The 24934-nt window shown below is 39.3% G+C and overlaps 1 protein-coding gene across 2 annotated transcripts in view; it reads left to right on the top strand.

Annotated features, from left to right (window-relative positions):
- LOC137380678 (G protein-coupled receptor kinase 5-like) overlaps window positions 1-24934 on the top strand; it is a 281511-nt gene that overhangs the window by 243956 nt on the left and 12621 nt on the right. For both annotated transcript variants that reach the window (XM_068052902.1, XM_068052900.1), the window contains 8 exons: window positions 641-704; window positions 1036-1176; window positions 5883-6073; window positions 13377-13414; window positions 16157-16246; window positions 19804-20012; window positions 22843-22980; window positions 24442-24579. In XM_068052902.1, the coding sequence (XP_067909003.1) occupies window positions 641-704; window positions 1036-1176; window positions 5883-6073; window positions 13377-13414; window positions 16157-16246; window positions 19804-20012; window positions 22843-22980; window positions 24442-24579 (1009 nt within the window). The remainder of the gene's footprint in view (window positions 1-640; window positions 705-1035; window positions 1177-5882; window positions 6074-13376; window positions 13415-16156; window positions 16247-19803; window positions 20013-22842; window positions 22981-24441; window positions 24580-24934) is intronic.

Raw genomic sequence — 24934 nt, 5'->3', positions numbered from 1 at the left:
AGTTAAGATTCAGCCCATTGCCTGTCTCCATCAATTTTGAAGTATTAACAATGGGGATAAAGAGTCACTGGGATATTGTAAGAGTACAGAAATGTGTTTGTATAACGTTTTAGAATTATGTAACAGCCTAGCCGATTGCCCTTCCCTTGAAGAACAGATAACATGTTCTGTTATTAACCCTTAATGTTTAATCAAATTCATAAATTCAGTAAACCTTGGTTTGATAGGCTGGATTCACATGCCTGCCTTATTTTTGTGAGCATGCCCTGTTGATCCTTCCAGCTGCATTGCTATACAATGGGAGGATATTTTGGTCCATCAGCCAATGACATCAGTTATGAGGCATAGCTCTTAGTAGTGGCTGGATGACTGAAATAATGTTATCTCTGGATGAACATGCTAAATATAACATTGCATAAATTAATCCTTTTAGAAAACAAATGAGGCCCAAAAGCGGAAGGAATGAAAAGGAGGTACTTTAACCCTGAATTTATTGAAGTGTTTAAGGAGAGGCAGATAGAGTATTTTTGAGGTAAAGAGGTGAAATGTTAGACCTTGACTATGTCTGAACTCTTTCTCCATTCATTCATCCTAAAAGGCAAGATATGCATTCCTTGCTAATGTTGTATTCTTCTTTCAGGCAAGCTGTAACAAAAAACACATTTAGGCAATATAGAGTACTGGGAAAAGGTGGCTTTGGCGAGGTAAGCAATCCTGGCAGCTGGTTTCTGCTCAGAATTTTCTTCCGCATTTTTTAAATCAGTTGTCTACAAGAAAAATGATTTGTTAGAAATGAAATGTATATTTTTGAATAATTTCATCTAAGATGTTTAACTAATATTTTAGCTGCTGCATTGCCTCAGACAAAATTCTAAAAATGTGCAATATCATAATCTATGCGATCTGCTCAATTATTAAAGTATCTCGGGAGAGTGGTTTATAGATTAAATGCCATTTAAGGCCTATAGCACCATATCTGTTCTAAATGCATGGAAATATTTACAGAAGTATTTATTCTGTTTCCTTCAAATGTAGGTCTGTGCCTGTCAAGTGAGAGCCACAGGAAAAATGTATGCTTGTAAGAAGTTAGAGAAAAAGCGAATAAAAAAGAGAAAAGGAGAAGCTATGGCTTTAAATGAAAAGCAAATTTTAGAAAAAGTTAACAGTAGATTTGTAGTAAGTATTTGAGATTTATTGCCATATGATGTGCTGATCATTGTCCACAGGTGGCCTTAAGTGATGTTCAGCATTCAAGCCACTTGATGTGTTTGAGTGTTGAATTTTATATTGTAAATTGTGTTGTCATTTTGTGCCTGATGCTTTTGTAATTGTGTTGTGCAAGTTTGTCCAAAGCTGTGCCTTGTAATAGTGCTGAGCATGTTTCGTCTACAACCGCAGCACTATGTAAATGATGCAGGGGTCAGTCTATGTGTAAACAGTAACTTATCGTCGTCATATTTTGTTGGATTTTAACTTAATAATTGACTCAACATTCTTGGGTTTCTTTCTTTAAAAAACTGAACTGTTCGCATGTTCTGTTCATTTATTGATATGTCAACTGTTGTAATTTGAATTCAGTTGGAGTTCCATTAATCTTGTTAAATCTGTTCTCATTTGTCTCTGGCATCCTGTTAAAGATGTATTTCCATTGAATGATCTATATCTGTATTATATCTGTTTATGTATTCATAAACATACGGTCTTTATAAACTCAATAGGACATGTTAAAAAAAAAACGCATGCCGGCAATCCAAAATAAAAACAGGAAATGCTGGAAGTGCAGGGCAGCTTGATGAGTAAGTGAAAGGGAAAGGACAGATTGGCTTTTCAGACGTAACCCTTCATTTTTAAAAAAATTGCATTCTTGAAAAATAATTATTTGAGGGAGGAAATTGTGTTTGGAGAAATTTGCCTAGTTTATATAGTGATTTCAATCTTTGCTAAATTTTGGAATAATAATTTGTGAGATGTTAGCTGATGTATTGCAGAAACAATAAAAGCAGCATTTGCATGATTCTTCCTTAGTTATGTAAACTAATTATGCTTGAGGAAGGAGCAAAGTCCTTGGCTAATCAAACAGCAGCTCTTGGTTACTTCTATTATTTGGCAATACACTACATGTTTTTCTTCTTTCAGATTCTACAAGTGTTTGTATATCTGTGAACTGTTTTAAGAAAATAGAATGGGAGCTTTCCACTATTTTTTTCATGGACATTTTGAGCAGATTTTCCACATTCCAGCCCGTGGCTCTATTTTGTTGCTGTCAAACCAATATTTAATCTTTATGTATAAAATCTGTATAAACATTACAACACTTCAGGTCTGTTTAGACTACACAAGGTTTAAATTTTGCAGGCACTGTGCTCCCTGAGAGCTACTCCAGTAATTTCTCACTTTGAGTAGATGCTGGCTAATACATGACTAATATCACAGCTGAGACCAGAAAGCTACAGAGGGACAATTGACTAAGGTTCTCATTCCTGATTACTGCACCACAACCTTTACTGAAAATACTGTGTGCAGACAACAGATGAAAGTCAGGTCAAGTTCAGCACTGGTGTTCTTCATGGTTGAACAGTCAACAGCAAAGCTCACATACAAATGGTCATTTGAGTGAGGTACGAGAGGGCAACCAATGCCTATGAGACCATACACCCACAAGAAGCCAATGCTTTCAGGAGAACAGGGAAGAAAATTGGTGATAAAAGAGGCAAATAAATTTATTATTTTATTTAGAGATACAGCACTGAAACAGGCCCTTTGGCCCACCAAGTCTGTGCTGACCAACAACCACCCATTTTATACTAATCCTACATTAATCCCATATTCCCTACCACATCTCCACCATTCTCCTACCACCTACCTACACAAGGGGCAATTTACAACGGCCAATTTACCTATCAACCTGCAAGTCTTTGGCTGTGGGAGGAAACCGGAGCACCCGGCAGAAACCACGCGGTCACAGGGAGAACTTGCAAACTCCACACAAGGCAGTACCCAGAACTGAACCCGGGTTGCTGGAGCTGTGGTGCTAACCACTGCGCCACTGTGCCGCCCGGTTTAATAAATTTGATATATAAAAGTTTGATAAATTTAGCAGGTCAGTCTATATTTGCTTATTTAATATAGCATGTAGTTGCAGACTAGTTCTTCATTTTGTCTTCCCATATAATGTATTTAGGATATAAAAACAAGAAATGCTGGAACCACTCAGCAGGTCTGGCAGCATCTGTGGAAAGAGAAGCAGAGTTAACGTTTCGGGTCAGTGACCCTTCTTCGCAACTGACAAATATTAAAAATATCACAGGTTATAAGCAAGTGAGGTGGGGATGGGACAAGAGATAACAAAGGAGAAGGTGCAGATTGGACAAGGCCACATAGCTGACCAAAAGGTCATGGAGCAAAGGCAAACAATATGTTAATGGTGTGTTGAAAGACAAAGCATTAGTACAGAATAGGTGTTAACGGACTGAATATTGAACAGCAGCAAGTGCAAACATGAAAAAAAACAGTGGGTAAGCAAACTGAACAAACTAAGATGAAATGAAATAAATGCAAAAAAAAAAGGTTGTAAAAAAGAAGGAAAAAGAAAAAACAACTAAAAATGAAAGTAAAATGGGGGGCTGTCATGCTCTGAAATTATTGAACTCAATGTTCAGTCCGGCAGGCTGTAGTGTGCCTAATCGGTAGATGAGATGCTGTTCCTCCAGCTTGCGTTGATGTTCCCTGGAACACTGCAGCAATCCCAGGACAGAGATGAGAGCAGGGGGGAGTGTTGAAATGGCAAGCAACCGGAAGCTCAGGGTCCTACTTGCGGACCAAGCAGAAGTGTTCCGCAAAGAGGTCACCCAGTCTGCGCTTGGTCTCCCCAATGTAGAGGAGATCACATTGTGAGCAGCGAATACAGTATACTACATTGAAAGAAGTACAAGTAAATCGCTGCTTCACCTGAAAGCAGTGTTTAGGGCCTGGGATAGTGAGGAGAGAGGAGGTAAATGGGCAGGTATTACACCTCCTGCGATTGCAGGGGAAGGTGCCATGGGATGGGGACGAGGTGGTGGGGGTAATGGAGGAGTGGACCAGGGTGTCACGGAGGGAACGATCCCTTCGGAATGCTGACAGGGGAAGGGAGGGGAAGATGCATTTGGTAGTGGCATCACGCTGGAGGTGGCGGAAATGGCGGAGGATGATCCTTTGGATACGGAGGCTGATGGGGTGGAAAGTGAGGACAAGGGGAACCCTGTCACGGTTCTGGGAGGGAGGGGAAGGGTTGAGGGTAGAGCTACGGGAAATGGGCCGGACACGGTTGAGGGCCCTTTCAGGTGAAGCAGCGATTTACTTGTACTTCTTTCAATGTAGTATACTGTATTCGCTGCTCACAATGTGGTCTCCTCTACATTGGGGAGACCAAACGCAGACTGGGTGATCGTTTTGCGGAACAGCTCCACTCGGTCCGCAAGCAGGACCCTGAGCTTCCAGTTGCTTGCCATTTCAACACTCCCCCCTGCTCTCATGCTCACATCTCTGTCCTGGGATTGCTGCAGTGTTCCAGGGAACATCAACACAAGCTCGAGGAACAGCATCTCATTTACCGATTAGGCACACTACAGCCTGCCGAACTGAACATTGAGTTCAATAATTTCAGAGCATGACAGCCCCCCATTTTACTTTCATTTTTAGTTGTTTTTTCTTTTTCCTTCTTTTTTTCTTTTTTACATTTTTTACAACCTTTTTTTTTGCATTTATTTCATTTCATCTTAGTTTGTTCAGTTTGCTTACCCACTGTTTTTTTTCATGTTTGCATTTGCTGCTGTTCAATATTCAGTCCGTTAACACCTATTCTGTACTAATGATTTGTCTTTCAACACACCATTAACATATTGTTTGCCTTTGCTCCATGACCTTTTGATCAGCTATGTGGCCTTGTCCAATTTGCATCTTCTCCTTTGTTATCTCTTGCCCCACCCCCACCTCACTTGCTTATAACCTGTGACATTTTTAATATTTGTCAGTTGCGAAGAAGGGTCACTGACCCGAAACGTTAACTCTGCTTCTCTTTCCACAGATGCTGCCAGACCTGCTGAGTGGCTCCAGCATTTCTTGTTTTTATTTCAGATTTCCAGCATCCGCAGTATTTTGCTTTTATATTAATGTATTTAGGAGCCTGGCATTGCGAGGCTGTTCATTCAGGTGTCTGTTGCCTTTGTGCTATTGCTGCCAAATTGTGTGTGGACATTAGAGAATGACCACCAACACTGAGAAGCACAACATCACTGTTAGAATAGTAAAATGGAAAGTAACAAAAGAAATTGTTGATTTTGGTACTGCATATGATCTGCTAATCAGGGATGGCTCATTAATGTAATTATTGTGAATCTTGCCTGGAACATTCCACTAAGCAGAAGAGTGGCAACTAGTGAAGATTTGGTGTTTTCTCTATAGAGAAAGTGAAGTCACCTCAATGAGGCTTTACATATTCATGAATAAAAACACAAGAACAGTGTAAACAACACTCAGTTTCCAATGTAAGACACAGCCACAGCAAAAAAAACTTTCAGCAGGGAAGAAAAGTTAAGACCATCAAACATGGGAAATGAAGCTCTAGTGTGAATAGTTTTACTTAAAATTTGCTGGTTTGTACTCGCCTTGACTTCTTGTTAAGATGAGGAGAAATCATGTCCCTTAATAACTTAAAACTGTCCATATTTTTATGAATATTAATGGATGTAATTATACATTGGAATTCAAATTATGCCCATAAACTGTTTGAGCTTTACTGTCGGTTTATGATGCCATCTGCATTCCCTTAATTAGGTGCTGCTTTGTAACAACTCTTGTGGGTATTGTTTAATTAACTGTTTTTCTGTTTGCTGTGTTTATAGGTTAATTTAGCTTATGCTTATGAAACAAAGGACGCACTGTGTTTAGTTCTGACTTTAATGAATGGGGGTGACTTGAAGTTCCACATCTATAACATGGGAAATCCAGGGTTTGAAGAAGATCGGGCAGTATTTTATGCAGCTGAGATCTGTTGTGGCCTGGGAGATCTCCATAAGGAAAACATTGTTTACAGGTGAGGAGATTTACAAGTTCTAACTTGCAGAGCATCCATAGCTTGGAACCGCTTGCTTCTTCTAAGCTGCAATGAGATGCCTTGTGCCCTGTTCAAGGAAATATTTATGCTTTTTTTTCAAATGTTCTGGTTTGTTGGAATGTGATATTCATGCAAACCAAAGTGGAGAAGAATATGAATCCTGGATATCAAAACAGTTAGTTAAAATAACATTCCATTGCCCACCAATTATTAGAGTCCAACATATGCCAAAACCATAAGTTGCTTTATGTATGCAGCAGGTCCTTCAGCATCTGAAAAGAGAAGTCAGATTAATGTTACCTCTGACTACCTCAAGCATATGAAACATTGATCTGCTTTCTTTTCAAGATACTGTTAGAGCTTCTGTGCATTTTTAGCAGTCGTTGGAGAATATCACCAGAGGCAGTAAATGACTAGACTGTTTAATTCCTTGCTTTTGCTGAGCTTCATTCAGATTGCAGCTCTCTGTTCAGAGGCACTGGTGAAGAGAATCAGTGACCTCAAAATGAACATCGTTCATTGACCCTGCCAGGATCGTTCAAACTATCTGTCTGAATAAGTAGATCATTAGATTTAACTGAAACTGTTTTTTAAAAGAACTGCTGTTAACCCTGTTAAGACTTGCTGCCACAAGTGATTGACACAAGCACACTCACTGCTGATGTTGGACAGTGTCTCACTAGGTTGCAGCTGGATTAAGATAAAACAAGAAAAGTGTCAATTGATCATCGTCATGCTCTTGCCTTACTATTCACAGATTATCAACTTTAGCCGATCCAAGACCTCTAGTCTGGACCGGCCTGCAAATTTGGAGGGATATATACTGTTGTTGGCATCCTTCCATCTACAAAAGGTGATGGACACACAGCAAACAATCCATTTAGGTGGGGCATCCTCTCTTGGTGCACCTTTGCTGATGGCTGTGAAGGCCGATCCTTGAGGTGCTGGTTCTGCCACAAGTGCTGCACGTGAAGCTGCCAAGTGACACTGAGAGTCAGTGATTTCAGTGTTGGCGCCTGTTGCCTAGCTGCTGTAGCAACTGGTCATCGTGGTAGTGCACACCACACAGAATTTGTCACCATTTCCCTCTTTTGTCAGCTAGTGACCCCCAGGTGTGATAGTCGACATTTAGGGCCTTCATGTCACGCTTGCAAGCATCCTTGAAGCGGAACTTTGGTTGTTTGGCCCCGGCTACCTCACCATACAGAAGGTCCTTGGGTATGCGACTGTCTTCCATCCTGTGTGTATGTCTGATCCCACTGAAGCCACCTCTGTTTGATTGGTGCCAACACACTTGGGAGCTCTGCCTTTGAGAGGACTGCCACATTTGTGATTTTGTCCTGCTAGAATATACCCATAATGTACCACAGACACCAAAAATGGAAATTATACAGCTTCTTTTCCTGGTAGCTGTAAATTGCCCATGTTTCACAGCCATACAGCAAGGTATTGAGAACACAGGACTTATAAACCATCAGTTTGATCCTAAGGATCAGCAACCACTTGCAAATTTCCCATGCAGTTATCATCCAGCTCATCAAAGTAATCTAAAAAAAAAATCCTCTAAACTTTTTCTCTACACTGCAGCCTGGCAGTGCCTCTCTTGCAAGCCCAATTATTGTGGGCTGATGTATATTGCAAATGTCAGTCTGAAAGTATCATGTATGTAAACAGGAGGATTCTTTTGCGAGTTGTGGTCCCTATTCCCAGGCAACAACAGCGAGCAACTAGATCCAGTACACTGATCACATTCAAATAATTAATAAAATGTAAAGCCATATGCCAATCCATGCCAGCCAAAAGAAAATTGCTTGGCTTTTCAAACCTGTTGCTTGACCCTGCAAAACACCGCACCCACCACCCACCACCCTCTGCCTTCACCAACCCTCAACAAAATATAAACACAGTAAAGCTAATTGAAGCTGTGAAGGTATTCTGAAGCTCATCCATAATTCTATGTCACTTGTCGATTAATGTTTTATCCACACTAGCAGGGCATGCATACACATTTGGAAACAAATAAGTCTAAAAGGCAGCTTATTTTTACAGCTGATATTAGTAAAATTAGGATAAATCTCCTGGTCTGAGACTGGTAACTACAGTACATCTTCCAGTCTGGTATTACCTTTAAACTGCCTGGCTCCAATTTCAATTCTTGCAGCTAGGAGAGAACTCAGCCATCTTTGCTTTTTTTCCACACTCAGAGCTCTGCTTGCCACTGCTGAATTTAAATATATTGAGAGCTTGCACACTCAGAACATTTAATTAGGGGACCCCCTAAAGATGCTGTAAGCCTGTTTGACATCAGACTGGTGTTATGACTGTCAAACCCAAGCAGTGTAAGAGGGCCTCCTCCAGGGGTCTCACTGCTCCCATTCAAAATTATGCTGTCGCTTCTATTTCACTGCAGAGTAGGAACCACCTTCCAGCATTGCTAAAGTTGGTTTGTAAATGTATGTTTAAATTGACAGTAACAGGTCAGACAGACTGATGGGTGAGCTGCGTTTTTTTAAAACTAAAATATAGGTAACTCCAACCTCAACCGTTGAATCTCTAAGGGAGTTAGCAAGTGAGGATCGCACAGTCATGCCTCACCTAACCAAATAATAGGAGACGACCCAGTAACATAGTGTGTTAATGTACTCTGTACTATGGAGACTGTGCTTCCGCACATAGTGAACAAGCGGAACTGTCAAAGGGGCATAGAGTAAAGCCAAGGTCTTTTTCCATAGGAAAGAAGAAAAGCAATATGAGGGTAACTTTTCATCTACTCATACACCGTCCTATCTGTTAGTGACAGATAGCATTGACAGAGAAACTGAGAGTGGGTTATAAGGCCACCTTCTTGAGTGGGGAATGATGTATGTCATGAGGGAATCTATGAGTAGAGAAAAATAACTTCAAAACTCAGACAGTAGTGCATAGAAAAAAAACTAATGTAAAACACCACTTCTAAAGCCCATATAAAAATAAAAATTAGAGTTCAAAAACCTTGTTATTTTGAGAAAAGAATTACATGAAAAATCATATCTTTTGACTGATTAGAGAGATGGTAGAATCTTTGATGTGATGTAATGAATGATGGATATTTCATTATTTAAAAAAAAAACTTCCCATTGAATAAGTTGCTGTTTGCCTTTTGTATGCTTGTATCACAGATCCATTCATACAGAGCTTTCCTCCATCAAAGCTCGCCCGCCATTCATCAAGCAACCTCTGACAAGTTGTACTTAAGAAAAAAGACTCTTCATTTACTTGATGCAATCTGTAGTGTGATGTACAATCTCTTACTTCCTTGGGTTCACTAGGCCTCACCAGCCTGATTTTGTTTTGGAGGGCAGAAAGCTTATAACAAAAGCCTTTTGTGTAAACAATACTTTGCCAAGTATGGAAATATTTATTTCATCAGTATCTTAAACTGATCACTGAAGTGCTGACTACATTAGCACAGCCGCCTGGGACGAGCTTTGAAATCATTCCCAACAGTCATGCATGAATGCACTCCTTTATCAGAATGGTATGTGTCAGGAACATATGGAAAATCTCCAATAGAAACTTTCCATACACATTCATTCAGAGTCATGCAACATGAAACTTTGACCTGTTGTGCCGTTTCAGCAGTGATCATAGACTCTCTAGTGCTACTTGACATTTTTTCTAAGATTAAATCAGGTGTGGACTTAAAACAACCAACTGCCCTGTCAATCATGAGAGAATAACATAGCAAACAGATATGCCTTTATTGTGGCATATTCTGGAACTAATGAATCTTCTAGTGATGAGTCTCATGCAAGAAAGATCTGTGCACAAAAAGGGGGAGCCTTCACTGAATTTGAAGGAAATGGAACATTACACCAGGTGATCAGACATAGGCTTTGCCGTTAGATCATAACAGAATCCTGATACATAGTCAAAACTACTACTTAAATAGATAGAGGATTGACAGATCTAACAGAAAACTACCACATAGTGCTTGACACCCTCTCCCTTGAAATCAACATCAACCATTGCCACCAAGCAAGAAAGTGCAAAGAACACGTCAGTGTCTGTGTGCAAAGGTGTACAAACAAGCAAACTGCCCTGTACATTTGTGGAAATGTTTCTTTAACAGGAATAGGTAGATATAATAATGACTGAAAACACATCCAAATATCAGTTTTGTTAAATGTCTGATGCATTGGGCCAAACCATGCAAGAGCAGGGTATCTATTGGCATGCGCCATTAGTTAGACTTTTTCTTGCTCAAACTAATAGTTGTGGCGTAACTTGCCAGAAGTATGAGCTGATAATGAGGCATCTGGGACCTTAGTAAACTTCAGGACCAACTGTCTATCTTAAACAGTAGAATTTAAGGATTGAGAAGGAAACTGGGGTATAACAGAGGGGGTGAATTAGTCAAATCAAGTACAGAAAGAGAAATAAAGATTGGATTAAGAGAGTAAGAAAAAAGATAAAAGTTTAAAAAAAAATTAAAATTTTATATTTATAAAATCTCTAACAACATTGCAGGAATGAGACTCAGCAGTTCAAATTGTTCCATTTTTGGGCCAGAGCAAATGATTGACATTGCATTCATAATTAACACATTGTTAAAAAGGTACTTGCACTATTAATTATGAGCCCTAACTTTCTTCAGTGCGTTTAATGGGCAATTAATGTACAAGCCCAGGAGGTTCTTGAAAATAACAGGGAGGCTAAGGGTGAGATGCTGTTCTGCAAAGAAAATGGTGGATGGCATAAATTGACCAGAAAATTCTGGAGAATCGCAACTCATGTTGAATCTTTTCATTCCCTGAATTTGCTGGCAATTTGTGCGTTAATAATGGCTTGCATTGTTGATACGTCATTTGTCCAGGACAATTTGACCTATAGTCTCTGTTTGGATGGCTTCTGATTCAGTGCTGGTCTTGAGATCTGCCTGAAAGATTGGGTTTATACTTAATCAGCCAAAAATTAAAATATCCTTTCATGTCTTTCATCTCTCCATAAAGAACACCAACTAATTATCTTTGATCATTTGAATTTTTCTTGTTAGTCTTGTGGATTAGTGCATTTAACTAAATATGTACAAAATTTCATCCAAAGCATTAGAATTTGATGTTTATCTGAAATTCTAGACCTTTAACATAGCTTTGATGTCTTTGTTTAGTTTTAATAATGTGCCACAAGCTTCACAAATGCTACCTACTTTTTATTTTTACTTCATATTAAGCTAACAGTAAATTAGATTGATGTTATGACAATTATTTAAGAATAACCAGAAATGCTATATTCAGTTTTGGGGGGGGAAAAAACAACTCGGCGGAGATCTAAATTATATGAAAAGACTTGTACCTTATAAAGCAATAAATTCTGAGCGATTTGTCCTTCATTGGAATTCCCTCATGCCAAAATTGAATGCCTGAGACAGTGATCTTTTTTTAATATATAGATATATATATAATTCTTCCTAACTCCCACAGATTACATAGTCCCATCAGGAAATAGAGGCAGTTTTATGTGTACGTTTTAAGTACTTTATTACATCAGTGCTATCCACAAATGGGCACTCACTCACACGCCATTGTGACAGCAAAGCATATCAGAGAGCATGAGAGTACCCGTACTGATGCAGGGCTAACCTCAGTCCTCCTTTGCATGAATACTGCATGAGTTTTTAAAAGGATAAACTAAGCTAAACCTTAAGGCTTACATTGGGTCAAATTATGGTGTTATGTAAAAGGGCAATTAAGGCCTGACAAAGTCTGATTTTGTGTTTGTCCTGAGTTAAAATATTGTCATCTACAAAGAAACAAGCACCAAATATTGCCCCATTATTGTGACTGAAGGAGGAATGAACAGCAGTTTTGATGGGCTGGAACCAATAAAAATTAAGACTAATTTTTGATGCATCTGAGGGGAGTTGCGACTGAGGCAGGAGGAGTGCACCCTTTATTCTAGTTCCACATCTCCACAGGTCACAACATATATTTAAGTTTTCCCAGTCAATCATATACTCTATTTTTCCCAGAATAAAACACACTAAGCAGGTTTCTTTAATAAAGAACAAAATTATCAGTTTATTATAAACCAAGTCTTAATCAATAACAAAGTAAAACATATACTTATTTATCCTAACCCTCTAGCCTTCACTCACATACACACACACACACACACACAGCGGTTAACTGGGAAAAATAAAAGGGATTTTTGTTTACAGTTGTTACAAAGAAAACACAAGGAAATAAAAAACACTTGGGCTGAAAAGAATGAAATGGAAAGATGTCCTTTGTTTTGGTTTGGTGTCCCAAATGCATATAGACTTCTGTCACTAGGATTTTCCTAGAACAGTTCTTTCCCATTGATGTTGAAGATCAGTTTGGGTAGACTTTCAAGGAGATGCAGCTTCAAATACCTTACTGCAGATTACAGCAACAAAGTTTCAGTTCCCACACATTCGATGCAAGGTTGATTCAAACATGCAGGGTTTCTTCAAATACAGGAGGAAATAGGAAACTGCCACACTGTATGCAGGATTTGTTTTCAAGAGAACTGAGCTGTTCTTCTTCTGGCAGGCAAGACTCAACAGTCTGTTGTTGCAACTCAAAGTGAAACTAAAACTTTCCAGAAATCAAGTCTCCTGAAAACTCTAAATCTTGGCCTGTCACGTCTTTGTAAACATCTCCCCAAGTCAAAACAGTCCCTGCTGTGTGATTATCCACAGACCAGGTGCCTTCCAGTAAGCCTTGTTTACTAGCTAAATCTAGAAACCTTCTGGTAACTTCTTTTTTAAAAAAACCCACAATATTCACCAATCTCTTTAAAATTCCAGATGAATCAGTGTGCATAATTCAAATGTAAGTCCTTAACATATTTTTCAACTTTAAGGGCATTTAAGTGGTCATTGGATAGACATATGGATGAAAATGGAATAGTGTAGGTCAGATTGTTTCACAGGTCGGCGCAACATCGAGGGCCGAAGGGCCTGTACTGCGCTGTAATATTCTAATTCTAAAAAAAAAAGAGAAGGAATCTTGTAACAGGGGAAACTAGATAAACACATAGGGGAGAAAGGAGTAGAAGGATTTGCTGCTGGTATGAGCTAAAGAAGGGTGGGAGGAGACTCGCGTGCAGTGTAAACACTGGCTTGGATCTGCTGGACTGGATGACCTGTTTCTGTGCTCTGAGTGCTTTGTAGTTAGAAATAAAAAGTTCCTTTTTTTGTGAAAGTGTAATGCAGTAATCTTCTTGTATAAAATGACTACAGATGTGTAATCGTTTTATATTTGTTTTATTTTATCAGAGATTTGAAACCTGAAAACATATTGTTAGATGATTATGGTAAGTATTCCTGTTCTGTAAATGTAATAATTATTGTACAGCTCAGTGTACTTAGATTGAGTCAATTTTACTGTTTTTTCTGGCAGCAGAATTTGTTATTCGCCCCTTAACTTAATTATCAGTTGTGTTGTAATAAAAATGTATATGTGTATACATAATCTAAAAACATATAAATTACTTGGCTTGTATGCCAGTATATTAAATTTTAATTATGAATATATTTTATGGCACCGTGGGTACAATTATATCATCTTGTGTAGTTGTTTACTAGTGATTCTTAAATGAATCCATATTACATGCATTTTATGTACAGAATGTTGCAGAAGTTCTGATTTTTGCAAAATTTATGCAGTAACTTGCACATTAGCATGTTTCATAATTTTTTGCTAACCTAAGTAGATTTGTGCCAATGGAAAGAGTTGAGAGAGACTCCCCTGGCTTGAACTTTGCTACTGTAGGACATAATGCCTCAATGCTTTTGGAGATGCTTGTGGTATAATGCTATTCACTCCTAACCAAGAAAAATGTCTGAAGGGGGAAATTCTAACAAAAAGGAGAGGTGCAATAGTAACAAGTTAGAAGAAATTAAAGCACACATTTGAAAAGCCATACAAGTGAAAATGTGATTTATTGAACAGTTCCTATTAGTGGATCTAAAGCAATATTATTGATCTGTGATGAAAATCCAAATTCAATTTTTTACTAACTAAACTTTGGGAGATCAAATGTGTTACTGTTTCAGTAGATTCCGACATATTAGAATAATGAAAGCTTCTCTTTTGTCAATAACTGTATATGTATTTGATAAAATGCTTCAACTCCCAGGTAGGTGCACGGAATATCCTGTGTTCCTTTACTCTTAATTTATCTTGTGTGCTGTTGCTGAAAGAAATGATAATGTTACAGTAACAAAGCTGTTCAGATGTCAGGAGTATCTATCACTATAATGTTAACTGTCTATAGCTAAAATACTGTTACGATTGGGTGAGGAGGGGTCACAAGGCTCCCCTCTTGTCTTCCTCTTATTTGACCGCAACAGGGTTTATTCCTTTTTAAACAGTGGATGTGTTTACCACTTCAGTAAGTGTTTTGCCTTTTCCCTTTGTTGTGATCATAAAAGAATCGGACAGGTCTTCTTGAGTTTAAACAAGAAAGAGAAGAGTTTATTATACTTAAAAATCTAAACCCGATCTAAGTAAAAATAATAAAATTACACTATACGTCCATGCACACACATGAGAATCACACACGCAAATTGATTACAGAGTCATGAGGAATAGATTTGTGTTGGATTAGTGTCCAGAACAAATAAAATTAATACACAGTCTGTGATGACTGGTGGCTTTAGTGGTCTTCCAGCTGAATTCGTGATCCTGATGTTCTGCTTTGATAGTTGCTGTTGGAGACAGTTGAGCAGAGGGTTTCCTTCTCGGTGTCTTTGTCTTGGATCTAGCTGCCAGCAGCTAGGCTTTGCACGCCCCACCAGGCCTTCTGGATAGAGGGAGAGAGAAAGAGAGACAGCCCTTCTGGCTTCTGCACAGATTGAGTCTCTGGCTTGTCTGCTTGTCCAAGGGGAAACTCCCAGCTTTCACAGAGATGGACGGACAGTCACATGACTGTCTCTGTGCTCAGTTCTTCTAATCAGATTCAAGTTTAGGAATTTCACTCTCTCAAACCTCATGGTGTCAATGTTCATCCCTGGAGGGGTTCACTTTTTCAATGTTAATGTCCCAGGATGGCTTTGAATCTCCTACTAATGAAAGCAATCTCAGGTAATCCAATCAGTAGAGCAAGCTATTGTTTTGGGTACAGGCTAATCAGACATGTGTCTCCACTTTGATGCCTTGGAATGTACAAAATCTTCAAATGCAAATGGTGGTGGCCATTTTTAGCTGTGGCAAAGTCTTTGTAAAAGTTGTCTGTAATACTCCAGCTTTCCTTTTTTTAGGTTTACAACTGATGAATTAAAAATCCTCATTTGGCATAGCTGTTTTCTTGACGATACATTTTTAAATATAAAATTAAACATTGAAGACTACAATTTTAAATAATTGTTCAATACTTCTGCCCACCCTGTCTTCCTCCCACCCACCCCCTTCTATTTTAATTGTACTTATTTTCTATCTATTTCTAATGTTTAACAAAATACTTAACCTGTCGCAATTTTTGAGCTTCCTTTGTCCTATTTTCAACTTTGGAGGGAGGAGTAACTTTGAAAAAAGTAACCTGAATGAATGGCTGAACCCAACTCTAAAGGCCAGTTTTTCAGCCACTGGCGGCCTAGAGTTAGATCATTGAAATAATCATGCCGTGTAATGAACATTACATTCTTAAAACTACTCCTGTTATTTCAATAGTTTTTTTTCCACAGATTAGTCTTTCATATATTTTCTTTCTTGTCAAATAGAGCTCTGCGGTGCAACAAGAGAGTTAATTTCCTTTTGAATAAAACAACAGCTTCAAATCTAATTGCACATGGGAATAGTAAATCATCCATTGTGCTTTATGGTGCAGTAGGGGGGCTCTAAGAAAATTGAAGTAGCTCTTAGTATTCAAGAAGTGTCTATTATTGCCATAGTAGCAAACATGTTAGTTATTCTACACAAAAGTTTGTTTTAGGGAATGGGAGTAGTTTTCTTACTTCCCCTTTGTTCTACTGGAGGGTTTTGCAGTTAAGTGACAGAATGTATTCATCAAATAAATAACAATTTATTCACGTTTCTTTGTATTACGTTCATATAGGTCACATTAGGATATCCGATCTGGGTTTAGCTGTGAAAATTCCTGAAGGGGAAACGATTCGTGGCAGGGTAGGAACAGTAGGATATATGGGTAAGTCTTCAATTAAAATTAGACAGTTGTGATCTTATATATTGGAAATTAGTTTATTTTCCATTAATGGACCTTGTAACATATGCAATTTTGATTGATGGTAAAGTGTAGACTGACTAATCACACCTTTTCAGGGTACATAAGATATAGATTTTTTTTTAGAATTAAGATTTAAAACAAAATTCATTGATATAGCCAGATGGATTCCTGACTTGATCTTGAGGCAAGCACTAGCCATTCCCTAATGATTTTGTTTAATCCTCCTGAAATGCCAATTTAACTATCCACATGGCTGTGTTTACTTCTGTTTGTGTGTATATTCCATTAAAATTACTGATGGGAGCCTTCAAAGATTACTGAAAAATTATTTTCCTGCTCCAGTTTTTTTCCTAAAGTATTCTAACTAGAATCTGTCCCAACTTTGATGCGTTGTAAACATTGTCAACAAAGAATGTAATGTCACATCCTTCAATGCGTTAATGTGAAATTCTCCACTCTCGTGTTTGATTGTAAAATTTACAAGGAAAAGTATTTTTAGTCTAAAATGCTACTTCCTTATGTAACAAATAGTTGGAGTGTATTCCCGCATGTATTCCCTGCAGTTGGTTTATCCAGTATATTTTGAATTAATTCAGCCCAAAGGCTTGATTCTGTGCATGGCCATGCTGAGAGTAAGTAATGTTGCTGTTGGCACACTTTGATTCATTGAAATTTTGAGACATCTCTTGATGCACTTGAATGAACAGTAAGTGTAAGCACCACAGAACACCTTGACAACTGTCTCAGCTGTGCGTTTTATTGAATTTAGCTTCAGGATGCAGGTATAAGAGCTGCTAAACAAGCAAATCATTAGTCTCTTAAAATTTGAGTTTCTTTTCACCTGCATAGCTTTAATTATAGTCTGAAATAATTAGAATGATGCAATTACAGTAAATCTCTATGTATACTGTCTTAGTAATAATACAACTGTCTGTTAAAACACACATTATAACCTGATTGCAGTGCCACAGGAAAGTTTGTGTTCTTGCTATTTGTGGAATCAATCTGTATTGTACCACTTAGTCGGATGCTAATATATCAATTCTGCTGCACGCTACTTGTCAAATCTAACAGTGAAAGTATTTTTTACAATTATTTTCATATAATTGGAATAAAAATTATTTTCTAGAGTCAGTCTACAGAAAGGTACAGCTGCAGTCCACCCAGTCACTGACATGCCAGTGCAGTTGCTCTGCCAGTGTTGGGATTTTTGGCAGCTGAATAGCATGCACCTTCGACCCGACCTAATTTATAGGCTGAAGAATTCCTATAAAATAATTTGACACATTACAGTTTACTTCGATTACTCTGCTTTTCATTTCCTCTACCCGAACCTCTTGATCATAACCAGGGTAGTTTAATGACTTACAGTTCTTGTTTGCAGAGGAGCCTGAACAAAATAAAAGCAAACTCTAGGGGAGCATTGGCCGTGGTAGTCTAATGTCTAATGTGGAATGTGATAGGACTCCGATAGTAGTCAATGAAGGGAGCATATTTGCATTTACCTAGCAGTCTTTTGCAGACTCTTAGGGCTGGATTTTACCAGCCCTTTGGCGTCGTGGCTGGGAGGCTATAAAATGCTTGTGGGAGCGACCCGCCATGACCCGTGACGCCGGGAAGGCCCCACCGGATATTAGCAGCACCCCCCACCGCCGCCAAGCGGCAGGGCCTTCATTAAAATATTGAAATGAGCTCACGTAACATGCAAATGAAATTACCTGCTGCCGGCGGATGTCCCACACCAATTTTACAGGCGCCGGCTGCAACTCGCGCACCTTCGGAACTGCGTATGCAGTTCCGAGGCGAGGCACTGGTGGGAAGGGGGGAGGAATAAAATTATCTGGGTGGTGGGGGGGGAATAGAGGAAAAAGCAATCCTTATTGGCTGTGGGAATGGTGGGAAGGGGTTTAGGTTTAAAGGGAATAAAGATCAGGGGGAAGGCCGTGAGTGAGAACTCACTTTTTTTGCAGGGATTGGGCATAAAACTAATTATTTATGCCATGCGGGGGCGGGGGGTGGTGGGAGAGGGGATTTGAAGTGTTAATAAAATTTTATTTTAGTTGAATTGAAACCATGTCACTTTAAAAATGTAAATAGGCTGAATTTTACTGGCTCCTCGGCGCTGCGGGTCACGGTGGGAGGGCAGTCAGTAAAATTCTGCAGGGAGAGGCCCACCTCGACCCGCAACGTCGAGAAGGGCACACTGCGCGACTGAACGGTGGCTGTAAAACCGGCGTGGGATGGGCCATCGCCTGCAGGTAAGTACGTTTGCATATAATTATTCTTTATTTACATATTTAGATGAAGGGCCCACCACCAAGTGGCAGGGTGGACACACCGAGGTCCGCCCACCGCCGGTAATATGCAGCGGGCCCTTCTCGAGGTCCTTATTATGCAAATTTTAATTCCAAAATATTTATTATTACTCTTGGAAATACTATAAAAATATCAAATTCACAATTGGCCACTCCGTATGGAGTTCCAAGGCGAGATCCTTGTGGAGAAGGGGGAGGAATAAAATTCTCGAAGCAGGGGTCTGGGGGAGCGGGGAAAATAAATTTAATTGGTTGTGTGAAATGGTGGGAAGGAGTTGGAGACCAAAAGTTAGAAGGTTGGGGGGAAAGCTCGGGTAGGGAAAAAAGCAAGTGTTGGTCATTTCGGGCATTGAAATGACCATTTGGGGGGGTATTGGGGAAGGGCATCTATATCTTTATTAATTGTTCATAAAAATTTATGAATAATGTTCCTTTAAAAATTAAAAGTAATTCTAAGGCCTTAAAGCCCTTTAAAAATGGCGCCTGCGCGGTGGCGCAGGACACCGTTGCCAGGGATGCGGCGGCCGCCTCCTCTACGTCATTTAAATGAGCCCCCGCGGTGGCGCCGGACGCTGCTGTCAGGGAGTCGGAGGCAGCTGCTCCCCCCCCTCCATTTCAATGAGCCCTCACGCGTAACATGGCACAGTACTTGAAATATAGATTAACTTAAGGTTGAAATATCATTTTAAGAGAGAGGCCTATTTGACAAGTTCTGTTTTGAGGTTCTTATTATGCAAATGTTAATTCCAAAATATTTATTATTACTCTTGGAAATACTATAAAAATATCAAATTCACAATTGACCACATACAGTCCTCAATGCCACAGGAAACAAATTTGAGGTAACACCAAATGCAGAAAACTGCAAATGCTGGAAATCTGAAATATAAACAGAAAATGGTGGAAATATTCAAGGCAGGCAGTATCTGTGGAGAGAGAAACCTGTTTTCCATGTGAACTACTTCTTCATGTACTGATTTAATGGTCCAAAAATGTTAAATGAACTTGGTTAAAATAAAAGCCCAAACATTCAATGGGGTTTCTGATTTTCATGTTTGATCATGACTACGGAAATACATGTGAACATTTGGTTGCTATTCTGGAAGGATTACGACCATTCCAGGGCTCAATCAATATGAGATTTAAAAAAATTGAATTTGCTGACCTGAGTTCTGCCTTTAATTTTGCTATTTCTTTTTATAGCTCCAGAAGTGCTAAACAATCAGCGATATACATTAAGCCCCGACAATTGGGGTTTGGGATGCTTAATCTATGAAATGATTGCTGGACAGTCTCCATTTAGAGGACGGAAAGAGAAGGTGAAAAGGGAGGAAGTAGACAGACGGGTGTTGGAAACAGATGAAACTTACACAGACAAGTTCTCTGAAGAGGCAAAATCTATCTGCAAGATGGTAAGCTGTGGAAAATGATGTTAAATATGGGCACCTTTTTGTATAACCAGGAGCTGGTTAAGGACGCTGGGATATACCATGCTCACGTTTATACTGTGGTCGGAATTTTACCTTGTGGTGATGGCCCCGTCCACCAGCAGAACAATCAGGGGTGATCCCGTTCTGCCAGGCCTGGAAGCCATGCTAAATCCTGACATTTCTCAACAGAGACCAGGGTGTCCCTCCACCACAGGGTTTCTCTCTCTCTCTCTCTTTTGCCCTGCACCGTTCCCCTTTTCTTCAACAATGCCGCTTTCTTCTCCTGCCTCTCTCATCCACTTGACTATCTGCGTCCTTCTGATTTCCTGGGCTGCTGTCCTGCCAAAATAAAGTTGAGTTTCTTCATTGGAGAGGAGCTCCTTTTTTTGTGTCACTTTTCCATGCTAGCTCCTGCTTCACTTTTCTTCCCCCTTCTCCCCTGTTCACTCTATCTGCCCCTCTCTGCTTCGTTACCATTTTTCTCCATTCTATTTTTGTTCTCTCCCTGCCCCCATATTCCGCCCCCCCCCCTCCCCCACCAACCCCATTACCCCTTGTTGTTATTCTGTTTTATTTTCTGTTTGTCTTTGTGCACAATGGTGAAGACATGATCCATTGTTGTGAGGGGGCAGCAGACCATGAGAAAGCACAGAGGCGCTGGGAGGGTGTAGACATCGGAAGCCTCAGGCTCTTAGTGTTGAGGGCAGGAGACAGACAGACCCCTATCCATGAATGTAGGTGAGGGATGGCCACACCCTAGTTCCTGTGGGAGCTCCTCTGCTAAAGAAATTTTCTGTAGCTCCTGGGGTTACCAACTAATAAATGTGCCAGAAGAAGGGAAAATACAGCTAGAGGAGTAGGATACCCAGAGTCTACAATGTTCAAAGTCCTGGCAGGGTGTAGAAGGGGTGGATATGTTGGGGAAACATGATTTTTTTTTGTCATTGTATATTTATGATAAATGTTATTTTTAGGAGTTTAGAGCATGTTGGTGAGAACTCTCTTGGACACTGCATCATGCAAAATATCTTTTTGCTGGATGCATTTGGAGAGAAAATTGAGACTGGTGAGAAAAATTTTGTGTAGCAAGATAGCTGAATAACAAAATTAGGATGCAGACAGTTGGAGAGGAAAACATTATGACCCAAGCAATGAACTCCCCAGAAGTCCTTTACAGAAAACATAAGAACACAAGAAATAGGAGCAAGAGTGGGCCATATGTCCCTCAAATGTGCTCCACCATCTAATAAGATCCTGGCTCATCTTTGACCTCAACTCCACCTTCCTACCCGATCGCTATATCCCTTCATTCCCGTAGAGACCAAAAATCTATCCCAGCTTTGGCTATGCTCAACTATTGTGCATACACAGCCCTGTGGGGTAGTGTGTTCCAAAGATTCACAACCCTCTGAGTGAAGGAATCTTTCTTCATTCCAGTCTTACATGATTGTCACCTGATGCTGAGAAAATGCCCCATTGTTGTAGACTACCACCCCCACCCCCCCACCCCCCACCACAACCAGCAAGGGAAAACCATCTCTCAGCATTGACCCTGCCAAACCCCTCCGAATCTTATATGTTTCAATGAGATCTCCTCTCATTCTTCTAAGTTCCAGAGAATGTAGACCCATTCTACTCAGCCTCATCATAGGCCAACCCTCTCATCCCTGGAAAAGGTGTAAAGCTTTGAAATAGGAAATCTTGTATGCTTTTATTGTGTCGTGATATGTATACTGTTTGCTGATCCATTAATATCTGCAAAGAGAAAATATGGGTTAGTGGTACAAGTAGACGCTTTGGCAGAACCTGTCTCATCACAGATATTTCCACCGTTTTCTGTTTTTTATTTTCATTTCCAGCATTTGCACATTTAGTTCTTGAATTTTATTTGCAGTCCATGGATTGTTAATTTACTGTTAAGATAATTATGGGATGGCACAGTGGTGTAGCTAGCAACACTATGTTGCCTGGGATAATAGGAAGGGAGGGTATAAAATAAAATAACACCTCTACAGCCAAAGGAATGGTTTTTGTTTTAAATTTAATCTTCCTACTGATTTTCTATCATATTTCAGTGATATTGCCTGTCTCACGTGAATTTATTTACATGCAGGAAGTGAACCATGAATACACAAAGTTTGTTACTGTCTTTCTAGAAATAATCCAAGTATACTGATTTGCAAGGAAGAGGAATTTTTAAGCAATTGTACATGTCGCCTGGACCTTCCATTTTACCTAAATAATGTTATCACATGAGTGGAGATAAAAACATGGGAGAATAATTTAAACTGAACAAAAGAAACTCTAGGGTTAAAGTGATGGAATTAAAATGTGTATTTTTTTTTACCACTTGTCCACGTGTCCCCTTCCTTTAGTGAAATAAAACACCATGTAACATAGCTTGCATATCTGGTAAAGACAAAGGTTAATGCAAAAATTAGCAGGAATAACCATTGCATTTACAAATATTACGTAATTGTAATTCTGTTGATAACGAAAAAAGAACTTGCATACATAAAGCACCTATCGTGTTCTCAGGACTCCAAAGTGCTTTGCTCCCGATGCCAGCTACACTTTTTGATGTGTAGTCACTGTTATGTAGACAAAAAGAAACAACAATGAGAGGTTTCGCACAAATTAATGCCAAATCTGAAAATGAGCCCTAATGCTCTTATTTTGCATTGTGTGTATGACTATAAATGATGGATGCACACCTTTGTATATGTCGATCTTTTTCTTCTGTTTGAAAAGTTGGTAGCTGAAGATCTACCGAAGCTGTGACAATGTAAATCCCTGAATGTTTTCTCAATAGTTGCTAACCAAAGACCCCAAGCAAAGATTGGGCTGTGCAGGCGGAGGTGCTTCAGATGTGAAGAAAAACCCATTCTTCAGGAATATCAATTTCAAACGATTAGAAGCAGGCATAATGGAGCCTCCATTTGTACCTGATGTGAGTAATGAGCCAATACTAGAAGTAGTAGTTGCAAATACATTGAAAGCATTATTTACTGCTGTGATCGCAATGATTATGAAATATGTTCTTTGCTTAAAATAAGTTCCAATCATTAATTTTGCCTGCATGGTATTTATGGATCAGGAAGAAAGAAAAATATTTATTTTAATGTATTAATGACTTGTCTTTATTATCATTGTGCTAAATGCTAAAAAGAATAAAATGACTAAGATGACAACTGTGGAGAATGTTGTTGTCTGTTATCTATTTTAACAAGTACAATATGCAGAAATACTATTATAACACAACATAGTTTTCGTTTGTTTTTAACCTTCCCCATGGATCATTTTTTAATACAGCCTCTGCAATTTTCAGCGTGTACGTGAGCTCGGTGCAGTGCCATTATCAGTAATGCAAATAGAACCTCATAAAATCTCAAATTATTCTAACCAGGGACATTGTTGTAATTTCCACTGATGTAATGCTTCAACTGCTAATGTAATTTGTTATATATAAGTTTTCTTATATAAAAAAATCTATTAGAAACCATTTGCAGCTGCTTCAGGGAATTGTGTTATGGCCATTCTGAAAGGGAAGTAATTAAATATTTATATTCATACATCATTCATAATTTGTTGGCTTGTTTGCACAGTACAATGAAACATTGTTCTTAAATCCTTCCTCTGTCCCTGGAATCCAGGCATGAATCCTGTCAAGGAGGCAAATACATCTACTAGTAGCATTTAACTATTTAAACTAAATTTCCAGTAGACATGCATGTTCAGCACAGACTGTAATTGAATAAGTCATTCGCACTTTGAGAAGCCATGGAATTCATAAGAGTGGAAATACTTGATTGCGACAGTGTGGCATTCTGGACTATAAATACATTGATTAGATTAGAGATACAGCACTGAAACAGGCCCTTCGGCCCACCGAGTCTGTGCCGAACATCAACCACCCATTTATACTAATCCTACACTAATCCCATATTCCTACCAAACATCCCCACCTGTCCCTATATTTCCCTACCACCTACCTATACTAGTGACAATTTATAATGGCCAATTTACCTACCAACCTGCAAGTCTTTTGGCTTGTGGGAGGAAACTGGAGCACCCGGAGAAAACCCACGCAGACACAGGGAGAACTTGCAAACTCCACACAGGCAGAACCCGGAATCGAACCCGGGTCCCTGGAGCTGTGAGGCTGTGGTGCTAACCACTGCGCCACTGTGCCGCCACTGTGCTGCTGGGCACCAGAGCTTGGCAGCCACTTTCTGCCTCACCTTCCCTGCAAATTAATCGTTCATATTTCAGCACTGAGAACTCCAACTTGATGAGCATTTATCAGTTGAAAAGAAAGGGGTGATAGGGGGAGTGAATAAAAATTCTGTTTTGTTGTCCCTATTTGCAAGCATGGTAGCAGTTCCTATCCTAACTGTTGCTCCTCTAACAGCCACGAGCAGTCTATTGCAAAGATGTGCTGGATATTGAACAGTTCTCCACCGTGAAAGGGGTGAACCTGGACCAGACAGATGATGATTTCTATTCAAAGTTTTCTACCGGCTGTGTTTCTATTCCCTGGCAGAATGAGGTGAGTATTAGATTGTATCCCTCATGTTAGCTTGTTCTTTAAACTGATAAGTCAGTTTTTCTTGCGTCATTTTAGTTAACCACAGGGACAATTTTATGAAAATATATAATAAACATGTAATACTCTATTGAGGCTAGTAATAAAACCATAAAATCTACTGTACTGCCTCAATACTGTACGGCTAGAGCTAGTTTATAAAGAGTAGAATGTGGCAGAATTCTACAGTTGAAATTGGAATTCATCAGAACTTTACAAATTAATCAAGAACTGACGAAACTCTCAATCTTGGTTTTTATTGCATCCACACCCACTCTTACATTATTGCTGCAGTCCAAAGATGCAAACCATATACTGT

This window comes from Heterodontus francisci, chromosome 20 (assembly GCF_036365525.1).
Source record: "Heterodontus francisci isolate sHetFra1 chromosome 20, sHetFra1.hap1, whole genome shotgun sequence".
Classification (NCBI taxonomy): domain Eukaryota; kingdom Metazoa; phylum Chordata; class Chondrichthyes; order Heterodontiformes; family Heterodontidae; genus Heterodontus; species Heterodontus francisci.
Note: the sequence above shows the minus strand (reverse complement) of the source record. Positions and strands in the feature narration are given on the sequence as shown.